Below are 12,828 nucleotides of genomic sequence, written 5' to 3' on the forward strand. Positions count from 1 at the left end.
TGATAGATCACCCAGTCACAGAAGGAGATCTTGCTGGTCAAACAGGACCTGCCTTTCATGAACCCACACTGGGATCATTTCATTTTTAGCAGTAAAAATTTTGACTGTTACATGAAATACAAAAACAAACTTTTATAAAATAAAGTCACCGCAAATGAGGTTGCCACATTGATCCAAGTTAGCAAATAATAACAAAAAAACAACTGTTTATGTTGTTTTTTTCCCTGATCCCTTAAAAACAACATTAACACTTCTGAATGAACACAGATGGAACAAAAAGAGGGCACAAGGAAAGGTGGCTCCCCTGGTTGTCCCACACATACCATGTCATTGCACTCAAAACGATCTGTTTCACAGCTTTCCCTAGCACCAGGGTCAGGCTGACAGGCCTGTAGGTCTCTAGTTCCTCCTTATGACCCTTCTTGTAGATAAGAGTCAAACTGGCAAATCTCCCATCATCTGGGACCTCTCCAGTTCACAGAATCACTGATAGGAAGTGGATTGGCAGTCACCCCCAACAGCTCCATCAGCATCCTTGGGACTTATCTGGCCCAAGGACTTGTGGCAGTTTGGATGGGGTAAGTCACTTAGCTGTCTCCACCCAGAATTTTGGGGAGTTTATTCTGCTACCCATCTCAACCTTCCAGGTCAGGAGGCTGAAATGCAGGCACAGCATTACACAGAGCAGTTTGAGAGGCTGAAAGACACAGCTAATTGCTTTATGAAAGTATTTTGTGATTTGAGGATGTTCCAGAGTGGGAGGAAGAGTGAGTGCTCCCCAGCAGCGGGCAAATGATGGACCAGAAGTGCTGTAGAGGCTCTAACTTCCTTCCGTCTACTTGGAACTACAGTGGCAATACAGTTCTTGCACCTCAACAAATGTGTGCAGTAACACTGGGCAGCTTGCAGATGCAGCACTGCAGGGAGATACACAGCTTTGAGAGTGGTAAGGCACTGGCACAGGCTGCCTGGAGAGACTGTGGTGGGTACCCCATATCTGGAGGCATTCAAAGCTAGGTTGGATGAGGCCCTGAGCAGCCTGATCTAGTGAACTGTAAACCCATCCATTGTAAGGGGTTGTAACTGGATAATCCTTAAGTTGGTCTCCTCCAACTGAGAGATTTGTTCCGTTCAGCAGAAATACTGAGTGGAGATCCTCAGCTTCCACTTACAACCCAGCCACATAAGACTATGTCATGGTTTTATGATTTTTGGTTATCAGTATTCCACCTCATAACATCATGTAGTGCATTAAAAGCTGAAGCGTTAATGCTCCAGGTCTGGATACCAGTCCCAGAAGAGAATAACTACTACATTCCCCAGAGGACTGTTTGTTGTTCTGCTATTATTTCTGCTCAGGGGGAACAGAGTAGATCTTGGTAGGTTACCTGACACCCCTTTTGGTCATCTCTGTTGTGGGTGCAACACACCCACTCTGTTGTGGGAAAACAAGACCTTTTTCTATTCCAAATATTCAGATTTGTCAAGAACTGAGTACACGAAGTATAGTGGCTTTCAGATCTCACAGCTCCACACTGTATGACATGCTTTTACCAGATAAGGCAAAATGCATACATGACACTACTTTTCAGGTTATTCCTCCTCATCATCACATCTTTCACTGTTCAGACACACTCTCTTTACTCACATGGATACAAATCTTTGCTTGCTGTGCCAGGAGCAGCCCGGCAGCTGCAGTCTGGGCACTGCTATCTGTGTATGGTTGCAAAACTGTCAAAGGTCTTGGGATACAGGGTATAAATGTACCTAAACAGCTGTATTAAACTAGAAACAAGACAGACCCACAAACACTAACGTGCTAACACGAGTAACCTGCTGAAACTCTAAGCACAAAATACATTAAAAAAAAAAAAAAAAGAAGAAAAAAAAAAAAGTGACCCCCACGGATCAGGGTGCTCCTGGCGGCCCTCAAAGGCCAGCACCCAACCGCCATAACGGCCGCCTTTCACATAGCGCTACCCTGCCTGCCCGGCCCTGCTGGCACCGCCCGCCGCGCGCGCCTCTCCCCACTCCCGCGCGATGCGGCCCCTTTAAACGGCACGCACGCTGCGGCGCGGGCAGCTCAACAACAACAGCGCGCGCCAAACTGAAGGCGGCGATTGGCCACGCCTTCTACTCTTCGTCACACCCACTCTCTCACCGCGGGCCAATCAGCGAGGGAGAGAGCCGCGGCGCCGCGGGGCAGACGAGCGGCCCGCGAGCCCACTCAGTTTCGAATTCTGCCGGTGGGCCGGGCGCCGGCCCAATGAGGATACAGAGGAGAGGCCGAGTCCCGCCCGGGCCGCGCCTTCCAGGGGCGGGTCGTTGAGCTTCTCGCAGTGCGATTGGCTGGTGCGAGCTGCTGCTCGGTGACGCCGGAGAAGGGCTCCGTGATTGGCTACGCCCAGGCGCGAAATGAAACGCGGGAAAATCCCGGGCTCTGCGGATGCGGAGGGGTTGCGGCGCTGGAGGCAGCGGTACCAATTTGCGCGTCGCTGGGACCGATCTGAGATTGGGGTCGGCGCCGCTTTGAAAAGGTGCGGGGGTGCCGTGGTTCTCGCGATGGCTGGGGGCCGCCGCTGACTGCGCGGGTCCGCTCGGGGGTGGCCGCGGAAAGGGAGAAGGTGCCGAAAGTTGGCGATGTGCGGCTGAGGCGCCGCCGGGCGGTGCCAGGCAGGGAGCTCCGTTTCTCTCCGTTCTTCCCTGCGGCGTGGGCGAGCAGAGTTCTCCGCGCCCACGATCCCTTTCCCGCAGCAGTCCGTGCGGCCATGTCGGAGCGGCCGCTGGGCCCGCCAGTAGTCCTTTGCCAGGACTCACCCAAGCGCATCCTGGTGTCGGTGATCAAGACCACTCCGATCAAGCCGCCCCCGCGGCGGGGTGGCGAGGAGCCAGCGCCCTCCCCGGCCGTCCCCACTAGTCCCGGCTTCAGCGACTTCATGGTATACCCGTGGCGCTGGGGCGAGAACGCGCACAACGTCACTCTCAGCCCCGGAGGGTCTGCCGCCGCCCCCGTCCTCTCGCCCGTCCAGCAGCCCCGCGGCGCTGTGGCGGGGGATCCCACCCGGGACGACGAGGAGTCCGGCAGCCCGAACGGCGGTGGACGGCACCGGCACCTGAAGGTAAGGGCCGCGACGACGAAGAAGGCGCGGGAGGCGGGAGGGCGCCGGCGGAATTAAAGGGTGGCCCCGGGCCGCCGCCCCTCCCCCGCCGCCCCGACTCCCGGAGATTTAAAATGAGATCACTTCCGGCAGCATCGCGCGCGCTGCGGGGGCGCCACCCGTGGGGGCGGGGTCATCGCGGCCCGGCGGGGCCGCCCACAACGGTCGCTCTTACGGGAGTAACGGCCGCAGCGCCGGGCGCGGCGGGAGCTGCCCTGAATTGCTGGTTCCACCTTCCCTGACCGGTGCTCCAATGGGCTGCGGAAGAGCCCCTGTGCTGTGGGTGGCGGGGCCTTGCTTCTGTGCTTGTCCTCTCGGAACCGCTCTGCTGAAGGCAGAGTACTTCTTAGGGCTGGGGGCGCCTCATGGGGTTCTTTATAGGGCGTGGCTAAGAGTTAAACTGTTGGAACTATAAAGTCCCTAAGTTACCCAATGTCACTAACTTAAGATAGCTACGAGAAAGGCGCTGTCTGTGAGGGCGACTTCTCGCTTAGATTTGCTTCTGGCTTCTGGGGAAGCACAGCCCTTCAACATCCTGCTTCTCTTCTCACAGGATGGCTTACGGCGTGGCCGACCAAGAGCGGACACGGTCCGTGAGCTGATAAATGAAGGAGAGCACTCCTCTAGCAGGATCCGATGTAACATCTGCAACAGGGTGTTTCCCAGAGAGAAGTCGCTGCAGGCACACAAGCGCACTCACACTGGTAAGTGAGGAGGTTAACAGGTGGCATGGACAGATGACCAAGAAGCTGGGGAGGAAAAATAATAAACACCTCAGTCATCAGCTTGCGAGTGTAATGGTTAAACCAATTATGCTTCTCTTCCATGTTTGTGAAAGCAAGGGAAAGTCTTTGAATCCTTCCTTTGTGACAGATGAGTATAGCAGCAGTTTGGCAATAGTACTGTAAACACATACTGTGAATTTTTTTATCTTCTCCTTCCACGGATTCTCTTAGAGGGAAAACACTTCTTATGCTTGGCATGCTGTTCTTGGTAGGATTTATTTTACTCTTATTCTCTCTGCTGAGATTTCTGTTTCTTTCTTGCTTGTGTGCTTTTCAAGTACTGGTCAGCTGAAGTGGAAGAGGAGGAATTATTTAAAAATGGCAGGTAACTTTTACAGGGTAGTACTGGGTAGCTTAAGGTTGGAGAAAAATGACTCTACAGTTGTCTCTGCTAGTATCTACTTTCTGGAGCACAGGTAATTACTGTTAATTTACAGATCTGTGCATACAGAGATGTTCTAAAAGTAATGTGATTAAATTAAGATCTGGTATCATCTCATTCAATACCCAGGCAAAGTAGCAGCAAAAGATAAATGTTTTTATATCTAGCAAGTACTTGTTTCCCCTTCATGCTATAATTTTTCACTTTTGCAAAGAAATGTGAGCTATGATACTGTGTAGCAACATAATCAGTAGTTGAATGGAAAAAGAAAAAATCTTGGCTCCTACGGATTTTGTTTATTTTGTTGTTTTTTTGCTGACTCAAGCGTGTAAGGCTAATCTAGTTACAAAGTTAAGCGCAAGATTCCTTATCCTCTTGAGGCTTTCATTTCACGTGCTGGAATTAGTTGTTGAACTTGTATGTTAAATATGAATGACTTAATTGAGCTGAACTTGCCCTGATGTTACTCTTTTGACTTAGTCATTGTTACCTTTGTTTTGTCATCCGTTTTGAGCAGTGTTGGCATGGAGCTCCTTTGCATAGTAGAATGCAATCATATTCTCTTCAGTCAGGTAGAAGATGCTTGTTATTTACCTCAGTTCTTCTCATCAGAGTTTGCACGGGGAAATCATTTTTAATACATGGTAGAAAACTTCTGTAGCTGGATTAAGTTTTTTGTGTTACCTCCACTTTATCATTAAAACTTTTTTCAAGTGGTCTACTTAAACTCAGTAGTTTATTTATATTTCTGCAACTTCTTAATCTCAGTTGCTTAAGTCCATGTTAATGGTAATACTTCTGTGGTTACAACTTGATGTTTCTTGCTCTGTAGGCATGCGTTTACACAGGACAAAGTTTATGTAATACTGTGTAAGAAGCTTGAGTGAAAAAAAACTCACAAAACAACAACACAAGAAGTCATTTCAGTTTTTCCCTTGGGTTTGGGGGAAAGGTATTATCCAGCAGTGCTGAATATCTACGTGGGGGGAAAAGCTGAGTTCTGCTGTCAGATGCACTGAGGCTCTTTGAATACACACCAATGTCTGAGTGTGTTAATGGAGAACTTAGTTGTATAAACCTCAAGCTGAAGGTGATAACTGTACTTTGACTCTGCTTTTCTATTCAGATTGATTCTGCTTTTTTAATTCAGCTTTCACAAATCTGTTCTGTTGTTATTTTTAAGGTGAAAGACCTTATTTGTGTGACTACCCAGATTGCGGGAAAGCTTTTGTTCAGAGTGGGCAGCTCAAAACTCACCAGCGTCTCCACACGGGGGAGAAACCTTTTGTCTGCTCAGAGAATGGTGAGCCATCAGATAATAACTTGTGGCTTTCAGAACTGAGAGCCATCTAGTACTGAAAATGTAAGCACATTCACATTGCAGAAATCTGTCAAATCTTTGGATCTTAACTTGGGGTAGATTCTAAGGAAGAGAGGAGCTAGAATAATCTGCATAATGATGCAAATATGTATCTAAGATAAGTTGCCAGTACTCTTGTCAGTTGTTAATAAAATGTGAAATTATTGGGCATGTTTTATTACTCTTGTATATAAAAGTTGCTGTTTTCTAAATCTTGCTTTTTCTATAGTGAAGAAGGCTGGATTCAGTAGCACCTGGATGGTATAGATGCTATGCTTATATGGTGGTTGACTGCTTTCTGTAACGTTTTTATTGTCATTTTGTGTTTTCTAAGGCTGTTTGAGCCGATTCACACATGCAAACCGCCACTGCCCCAAACATCCATATGCCCGACTGAAGAGGGAAGAGCTTACTGACAGACTGAATAAAAAACAGACTGCTGACAATAAAGCTGTGGCTGAGTGGCTAGCAAAGTAAGTTTCTTTAGACAACCACAAAAGTGGTTTGAGAAAGCACTCTATTCTTAGGGGCAGAAAAACATACCAAACACACACAAAAACATGCGTGCACAAAACCAGCTAGCAAAGAACAAACCAGAACTGGTATTGCTCTTGTGTTATTCAGTCCAGCCTTGCCTCTAAGACTTGTGAAATCTAGTTTAAAGCAAGATTCGTCAGAAGACTTTTTTCTTTGCTTCATTGTTTCTTTGTTTGAACACGGGTTAATACGTTGTTAGTTAGTGGCTATAGTCTTCCTAGCATTTATATGAGGATCAAGAACAGGGTATGCATGAGTAGCCTGCTGAGGATACCATGTGAAAGCGTAATATATCACGGATGTTGCTTGGACACTTCACATTTAAAATGCCTAATAAAGGTTTCTGACAGCTTAAATACTACCATTATAAGATCTGAGAGATAAAACTAAATGCACTGTTCTGTCATATACAAGGTAAAAAATAAAAATAAAAAATCAAGTGTTTTGCCAGTTTTGAATGGTTGTTGCATGTGCTGAACATATTTTAGAAAGCATTTTTTGTGTTTGACTTTGTAGGTACTGGGAGACTAGAGAACAGCGTGCTCCTGCTTTGAAAAGTAAAACAATCCAGAAGGCTGATCAGGAACAGCAGGACCCAATGGAATATCTTCAGTCCGATGAAGAAGATGATGAAGAGAAAAATAGTGCTCACTCAGCTGCTCACCGTCGCCGCCTCCAGGAACAGCGTGAACGAATGCATGGTGCCTTGGCTCTAATTGAGCTTGCCAACCTAGCTGTGGCACCTCTGCGACAGTAGATGTGAATGGATTTTGCCTATACAAAATGTATTTCCTGGTGGCACTTAACCAGTTAGATCCTGGGCATAAGCTAAGCACCTTATTTGCTTGTTATAGGCTGCTATTCTGTAGAATTTATGAAGAATGTTGTTGCTCCATAACATGGGGTAAGAGAATTGCACTTTTTGTAAGGTTAAAGATAGTTGTAAAGTTTCTGAGTATTTTTGTAAATAGGAGACTGCATAATGCAGGGTTAACAAAGTTCATGTGGGAAGCTAGATTTTGCAAGGTTAAGTCATTTGAAGCAGTTTTCACAGGAAGCACTTTCTGAACAGTGTTTATGATTAGCAGGATGGTATGGTACGTGTGGCCAAAGAAGGCTGACAAAAAGAAAAGTATTTATCTGAACTATTTAAGCAAATTTATATTAAGTGATAGGTCTGAAGATACTGTAAGCACCAATGAAAAATATTTTTCTAATATCAGTGCTTTTTTTAAATTTTAAAAATTTTTTTTAACCTTGTGTCACGAAGTAGGATGCAAAGCTTAGTTACTGTGACCTGTAGAGGGGAAGAAACTGCTTCATGCAGATAAACTGTAGGATAGTTCACAGTCTTCACTGTGACTGCTCAAGGAATGAGGCTTGACTTTGTTATTTTACATTTTCTGATTTGATCTCAGCAGAATCTCTTGGTAGCACTTGTTATTCCTAACCCACGATGTTAGGAACTTTTGCACATTGTTGGTTTTATCTGAAAATGATTAGTCTTGCAAAGTCTAGACAAAGGAAAAGAACTGGTGATATTTTTTCAGATGTCTTTGAACCCTGTAGTGATTTGGCACTTGTTTTCGTTAATAAGGGGGTATTTACAGGGTGTTGTGGATTTGTAGTAAACTATTTTAAATCTCTCATTAGCAAACACTAAGTTTAAAGTCTTGCTTTTACATGTTTATTAGCACATAGGAGCCCCTGTACTTTTGTGCATAAAGCCACCTTATTGCTTTACTTAAGGATAACATGCCGATTTTGTGTTCACTAACTTTAGCACAGCTATCAGTTAAACACTGCATAAAAATATTCACTATACAACTAGAAAATAGGCTTCCAAAGATAGTTACAAGTGTGTTATCAGTGTGATTTCATATATTTCCCAAATAAATGAAGTTATGGAACGCTGCTTAGTAAACTCAAATGCTGATATAAAATGTTTAGTGAAATATTTTGTTACTTGTTGAATGTTGTATACTTGGGAATACCATTGTGTCATGGTAATCCTTTTCTGTATTCTGCTTGGAAGACAACCAGAGAATCATGATATGCTAATAGTGTATTGTTTTGAAAGTGAACTTGTTTTTTCTTTTTGCAGTTGAGCTACTGCTTTAGGGGATATGAAACATTTACTGTCCTGCTTGCTCTTAACCCTTCCTTCCCTCTGAAGGTTAGAAAATTCAGAGGAGAAGGGAAGCCACTTTCCCTCTTGTTTAAATGAGAGAAAAATGTTACCAAGCACTAGGAACAAACTGACTAGATGCCTACAGGTTTTCCAGAATGGTCTCTTTACATCGGGAAACTGCTACTGTTGAATTATGGTCTTTGTTCATCTCTTGATAGAAAATCCTTTTAACCGAGTTTGTTTATCATTGTATGTTGATTCACTTGACTTAAAAAGTCATTGGATATTTTTTAAAAAAGCATATGGAATATAATTAGTTTTATACTAGTTGTATGGTTTAACTTCTATTTTCAACTCCTAAACTCAGCTGTCATCAGGCTCATTTTAAGTCTTTTGAGCTGAAAAATATGTAACTTTTCACAGTCATTCCTGGTGCCTGAGCCTATGTAAAATGGGTAACTCAGGATACGGACTTATAATTCTTTAAATAATGTGATATTCATTGCTCAGTCGGCAAAGAGCCTGATCCCAAATGAACCCTCAGCGTTAACCTGGATTTCTGATTTGTAACTCAAAATTGTGGTATTTCATAGTACATTCAATTGTTGTAATTGCCAGTCAGTTGCAGAATCATGTCAAAACTTCAATAGATTACTTTTCTTCTTTTTTTTTTTTTTTTTTTTTTCTCCTTCAGTCAGCTGTAGTGCTTTGGTCAACTTGGAGAGTATTTCTTTCAGTATGATAAGTATGCTGAATTCTACTTAGATGTAGACAAAATTCAGACATTTCAAGCTGTTTTGTGTTGTGACAAGTTACTAGTAAAATATCAAGTTAAAAAATTGAGATGTGGAAGACTGCTTTATATTTTAAGAAGTGATTGAAGAACTCTCGAAGATTACTGTTTGGTGTTAACAAAACAGTGCTGTCACTTCAATACTTGCTTTGAATAAAAGTTTGGTTTAATTTTCAGGTGTAGTCAATGTGTGTACTGCTTTAGTTTTTCTGTTTTCCCTTCATTACTACTAGCCCGACATGTCACAGAACAGAGGTGGTTTGTTGAAATTTTTGCATGTACTCACCACCTAGAGCATGTTCTGAGTCCCCTCCATCCCTACTTGTCCTGCCCTCCATTCCCTCTTCCTCTCACTTGACAAAATATTGAGAATTTTTGAAAACAAAGCCCAGGTCTATTGTGTTGAGGCAGCCCCCAACAACCAAGCAGACAGGCTAGAGGCTGGAGCAGCTTAACCATCTGGACTGTGGTGATTCACAGCTGTGTTTGGCTGCTTTTAACGTTTCAGTCTGAGAGTGTGTGCTTCTAAGACACTGGACTTCCTATCTGCTCATACAGAAATCTTCCTTTCCCTTGAGGAAATTGGATTAAAATTTAGGAAGTGAGTATCACACTTTCACAGGCAGTACTTCGTTGAAGTGACAATACCGGCCCACTATGGGGCAAGGGGCTGTGTTGCCACGTGAGCAGACCGGGTGTGGGCAGAGCTCACCGGCGCCTCACCCGTTCAGGTAATGCTTAGGTACTGATAGACAAGGGTTGGCAGTCATTTAAATAAAAGGAGTTTTCCCCAGCATGGGTCACAGCCATGTGTCAAATTCTAGTGTGTACATTCAGATGTTAAGTGCACAGCACTCTGGTGAGGATGACCTTTCTTGTTGGATGTGGGAGGTGGGCCCTGTGCACTGCTGTGTGTGTATGCATGCTGCAAGTGTGGCATTTCCAGCTGTGTCTCTGATGCTGAAAGCTATCTGACTTTCCTGGAAGCACCTTTCTTTTCTCGGTGAAGGCCTCTTAGTCATATAAACACTGAAGACCTGCACCTTTGACTTGATGAGGAACTCTATATAGAATCAAAGTCCTGTACCTGCATTATCATCAATAATATACTTTACTTACGTTTGCTTTGGTTTTCTTGTATTTTAGCCCATTGTGAGCTAAAAACAAAAGAAGAAAGGCAGAAAAAAAAGCAAATCCAAACTTTTTTTAGCAGTCAGTACTATTTGAATGTGAAACTGTATATTGCATCTCCCAGAAATGACATATGATGCAAGTCATGCTTTTATTTCATGGTGGTTTTCATCTTACCATCAGCAGCTTCTTGTAATGCACCCATAAAAAAATATTTCAAAACAGTGTGACCACTGGTGAATTTTACATAAAGAGTGTTTAACACTGCTAGGGGTTCCTATGGCTCCACTGCTCCAAAAGTTCTGGAGAGATTTCTGGGGCATAAGTGAATGAAATCTCCAGATTTGTATGGTGTAGCTGCAAGTGCAAACAAAAACACAGTTTAGATGTCATATAGTTATAAATGTAAGTGCTGTCTTTAATTTTACCTCCCTAATACCTATGACTCCTATGGCCTTCCTGCTGCACTTCAGAGTGCATTTACAGAAGCACTGGAACAAGTCACCTGGAGATGTGGTGAATGCCCCATCCCTGGAGACATTCCCAGACCAGGCTCTAAGCAACCTGATCTAGATGTGGGGATCTCTGTTTATTGTTGGATTAGCTGCTCACTCTCCTTTATTTTTATCATACCTTTATTATTTAGTGTTCACTTTACTATAGACTGACCAGTATACATCCCCCCTTCTCACATTAACAAAAATGCTGTAGGAATAATTTTGCAGGCTAAACAACACACCATATGCTAACAAACATGACTTATATAGGATCGTGCCCTGTTTTATTTTTACAGCGTATTAAATACTTCTCAATTCACAAAGTACAACTAATTATCTCAGGCCATAAAACCTTGCTTATCTATATTGTACTTTAAATAAACAGGCAGAATTTTAAGAATAAAAGATTATTTAAGCATTGGGAGAAGCATTTGACAGAAGCCACTTGGCTGATCAACACCAGAGGATCGGTCAATTGAGATGGAACTACACGATCCAAGTCCCTACGGACTGTAGAGGGAGACAAGGTCCTTGTAGGAAAGAGCATGTTGGGAAAAGTGGTTTGGGTCCTTCCAGCTTCTGGAAAGGGCAAACCTCTCCAAGGAACTGTTTTTGCCCAGGGACCTGGGTGCACTTGGCGGGTGATGGAGAAAAATGGAGATGAGCAGTACCACAAGGGGATTTGATGCTGGGGGAGTGCAGTCAGTGATTCCATATGTATATAGGTATGTGTATATGTAACGCATGTTAATTATTGTTTGTTCCTATATATATACATGTTAAGCATGATGTGGTGATGTGGAATAAAGGGTGGAATGTTGTGGTTTTGTGATTTTGGTTGTCAGTATTCCACATCAGAACATCATGCAGAACAGTGGCAGATAAAGAGTTAATGTCCTGGTTCCGTGTTACCACCATTTTGGGCACTTTGGGTTACCAGAGGAGATGGACGGCATCCCCGGAGTACTTGGGGCAAAGAAGAAGTGGGGTGGGACTCAGAACCAGACCCCAGCTGCTCTCTGCCACTGGCCACCAAATTGGCTGGGAGTGTCAATTTGTCTGGGAGTGGTGAGGCCCTATAGAGAGATCTGGATAGGCTGGAGAGCTGGGCAGAAACCAACGGGATGAGGTTTAACAAGACGTAATGCTGGGTCCTGCACTTTGGCCACAACAACCCCAGGCAGCGCTATAGGCTTGGGGCGGAGTGGCTGGAGGACTGTGTGGAGGAAACAGACCTGGGGGTACTGATTGATGCTCGGCTGAACATGAGCCGACAGTGTGCCCGGGTGGCCAAGAAGGCCAACGGCATCCTGGCTTGCATCAAAAACTGTGTTCCTAGCAGGAACAGGGAGGTAATTGTCCCCCTGTACTCCTCATTGGTGCAGCTGCACCTCGAGTACTGTGTTCAGTTTTGGGCCCCTCACTGCAAGAAAGACATTGAGGCCCTGGAACGCGTTCAGAGGAGGTCTACAAAGCTGGTGAGGGGTCTGGAGCACAGGCCTTATGAGGAGCGGCCGAGGGATTGTTCAGCCTGGAGAAGAGGAGGCTCAGGGGAGACATTATTGCTCTCTATAACTTCCTGAAGGGAGGTTGTAGTGAGCTGGGGGTCGGCCTTTTCTCTCGTGTAATCAATGATAGAACTAGAGGGAATGGTTTCAAGCTGCACCAGGGGAGATTCAGGATGGACATTAGGAAGTATTTCGTCTCAGAAAGGGTAGTCAGGCACTGGAATGCACTGCCCAGGGAGGTGGTGGAGTCACCGACCATGGGAGTGTTCAAGAAACGTTTGGATGTTGTGTTGAGGAATATGATTTAGCTGGGAAGTATTGGTGATGGTTGGACTGGATGATCTTCTAGGTCTTTTCCAACCTTGATAATTCTGTGATTCTGTGATTCTGTGAATTACTCTTTGAGATGCCTTGATTCACTTTTAAAGCTGAGAAGCACTTTATGTCTTAGTCCACAGCAGAAATCAGTAGAAATGATGTCTTTGTTCAGATTAGCTGCTAGAGAATTTGAAACCAACAAAGCATTGATGAAATGATCGCATAGTT

General features: G+C 44.5%; 1 protein-coding gene across 3 annotated transcripts; it reads left to right on the plus strand.

Moving 5' to 3' along the window:
• The first annotated feature begins 2,433 nt into the window (after positions 1–2,433).
• Positions 2,434–9,326, plus strand: ZNF367 (zinc finger protein 367). 3 transcript variants are annotated; one of them, XM_072359879.1, is made up of 6 exons: positions 2,434–2,537; positions 2,758–3,119; positions 3,712–3,862; positions 5,509–5,628; positions 6,020–6,158; positions 6,739–9,326. In XM_072359879.1, the coding sequence occupies exons 2-6, from the start codon at positions 2,769–2,771 to the stop codon at positions 6,977–6,979; spliced, it is 1,002 nt and encodes a 333-aa protein (XP_072215980.1). In that variant the 5' UTR covers positions 2,434–2,537; positions 2,758–2,768; the 3' UTR covers positions 6,980–9,326. The 3 variants fall into 3 exon arrangements, with proteins under 3 accessions (XP_072215980.1, XP_072215978.1, XP_072215979.1); XM_072359878.1 differs by having other exon boundaries at positions 2,461–2,537; positions 2,755–3,119; XM_072359877.1 differs by having other exon boundaries at positions 2,440–3,119.
• Positions 9,327–12,828: the final 3,502 nt, after the last annotated feature.

The sequence above is a fragment of the Excalfactoria chinensis genome, chromosome Z (assembly GCF_039878825.1).
Source record: "Excalfactoria chinensis isolate bCotChi1 chromosome Z, bCotChi1.hap2, whole genome shotgun sequence".
Taxonomy (NCBI): domain Eukaryota; kingdom Metazoa; phylum Chordata; class Aves; order Galliformes; family Phasianidae; genus Excalfactoria; species Excalfactoria chinensis.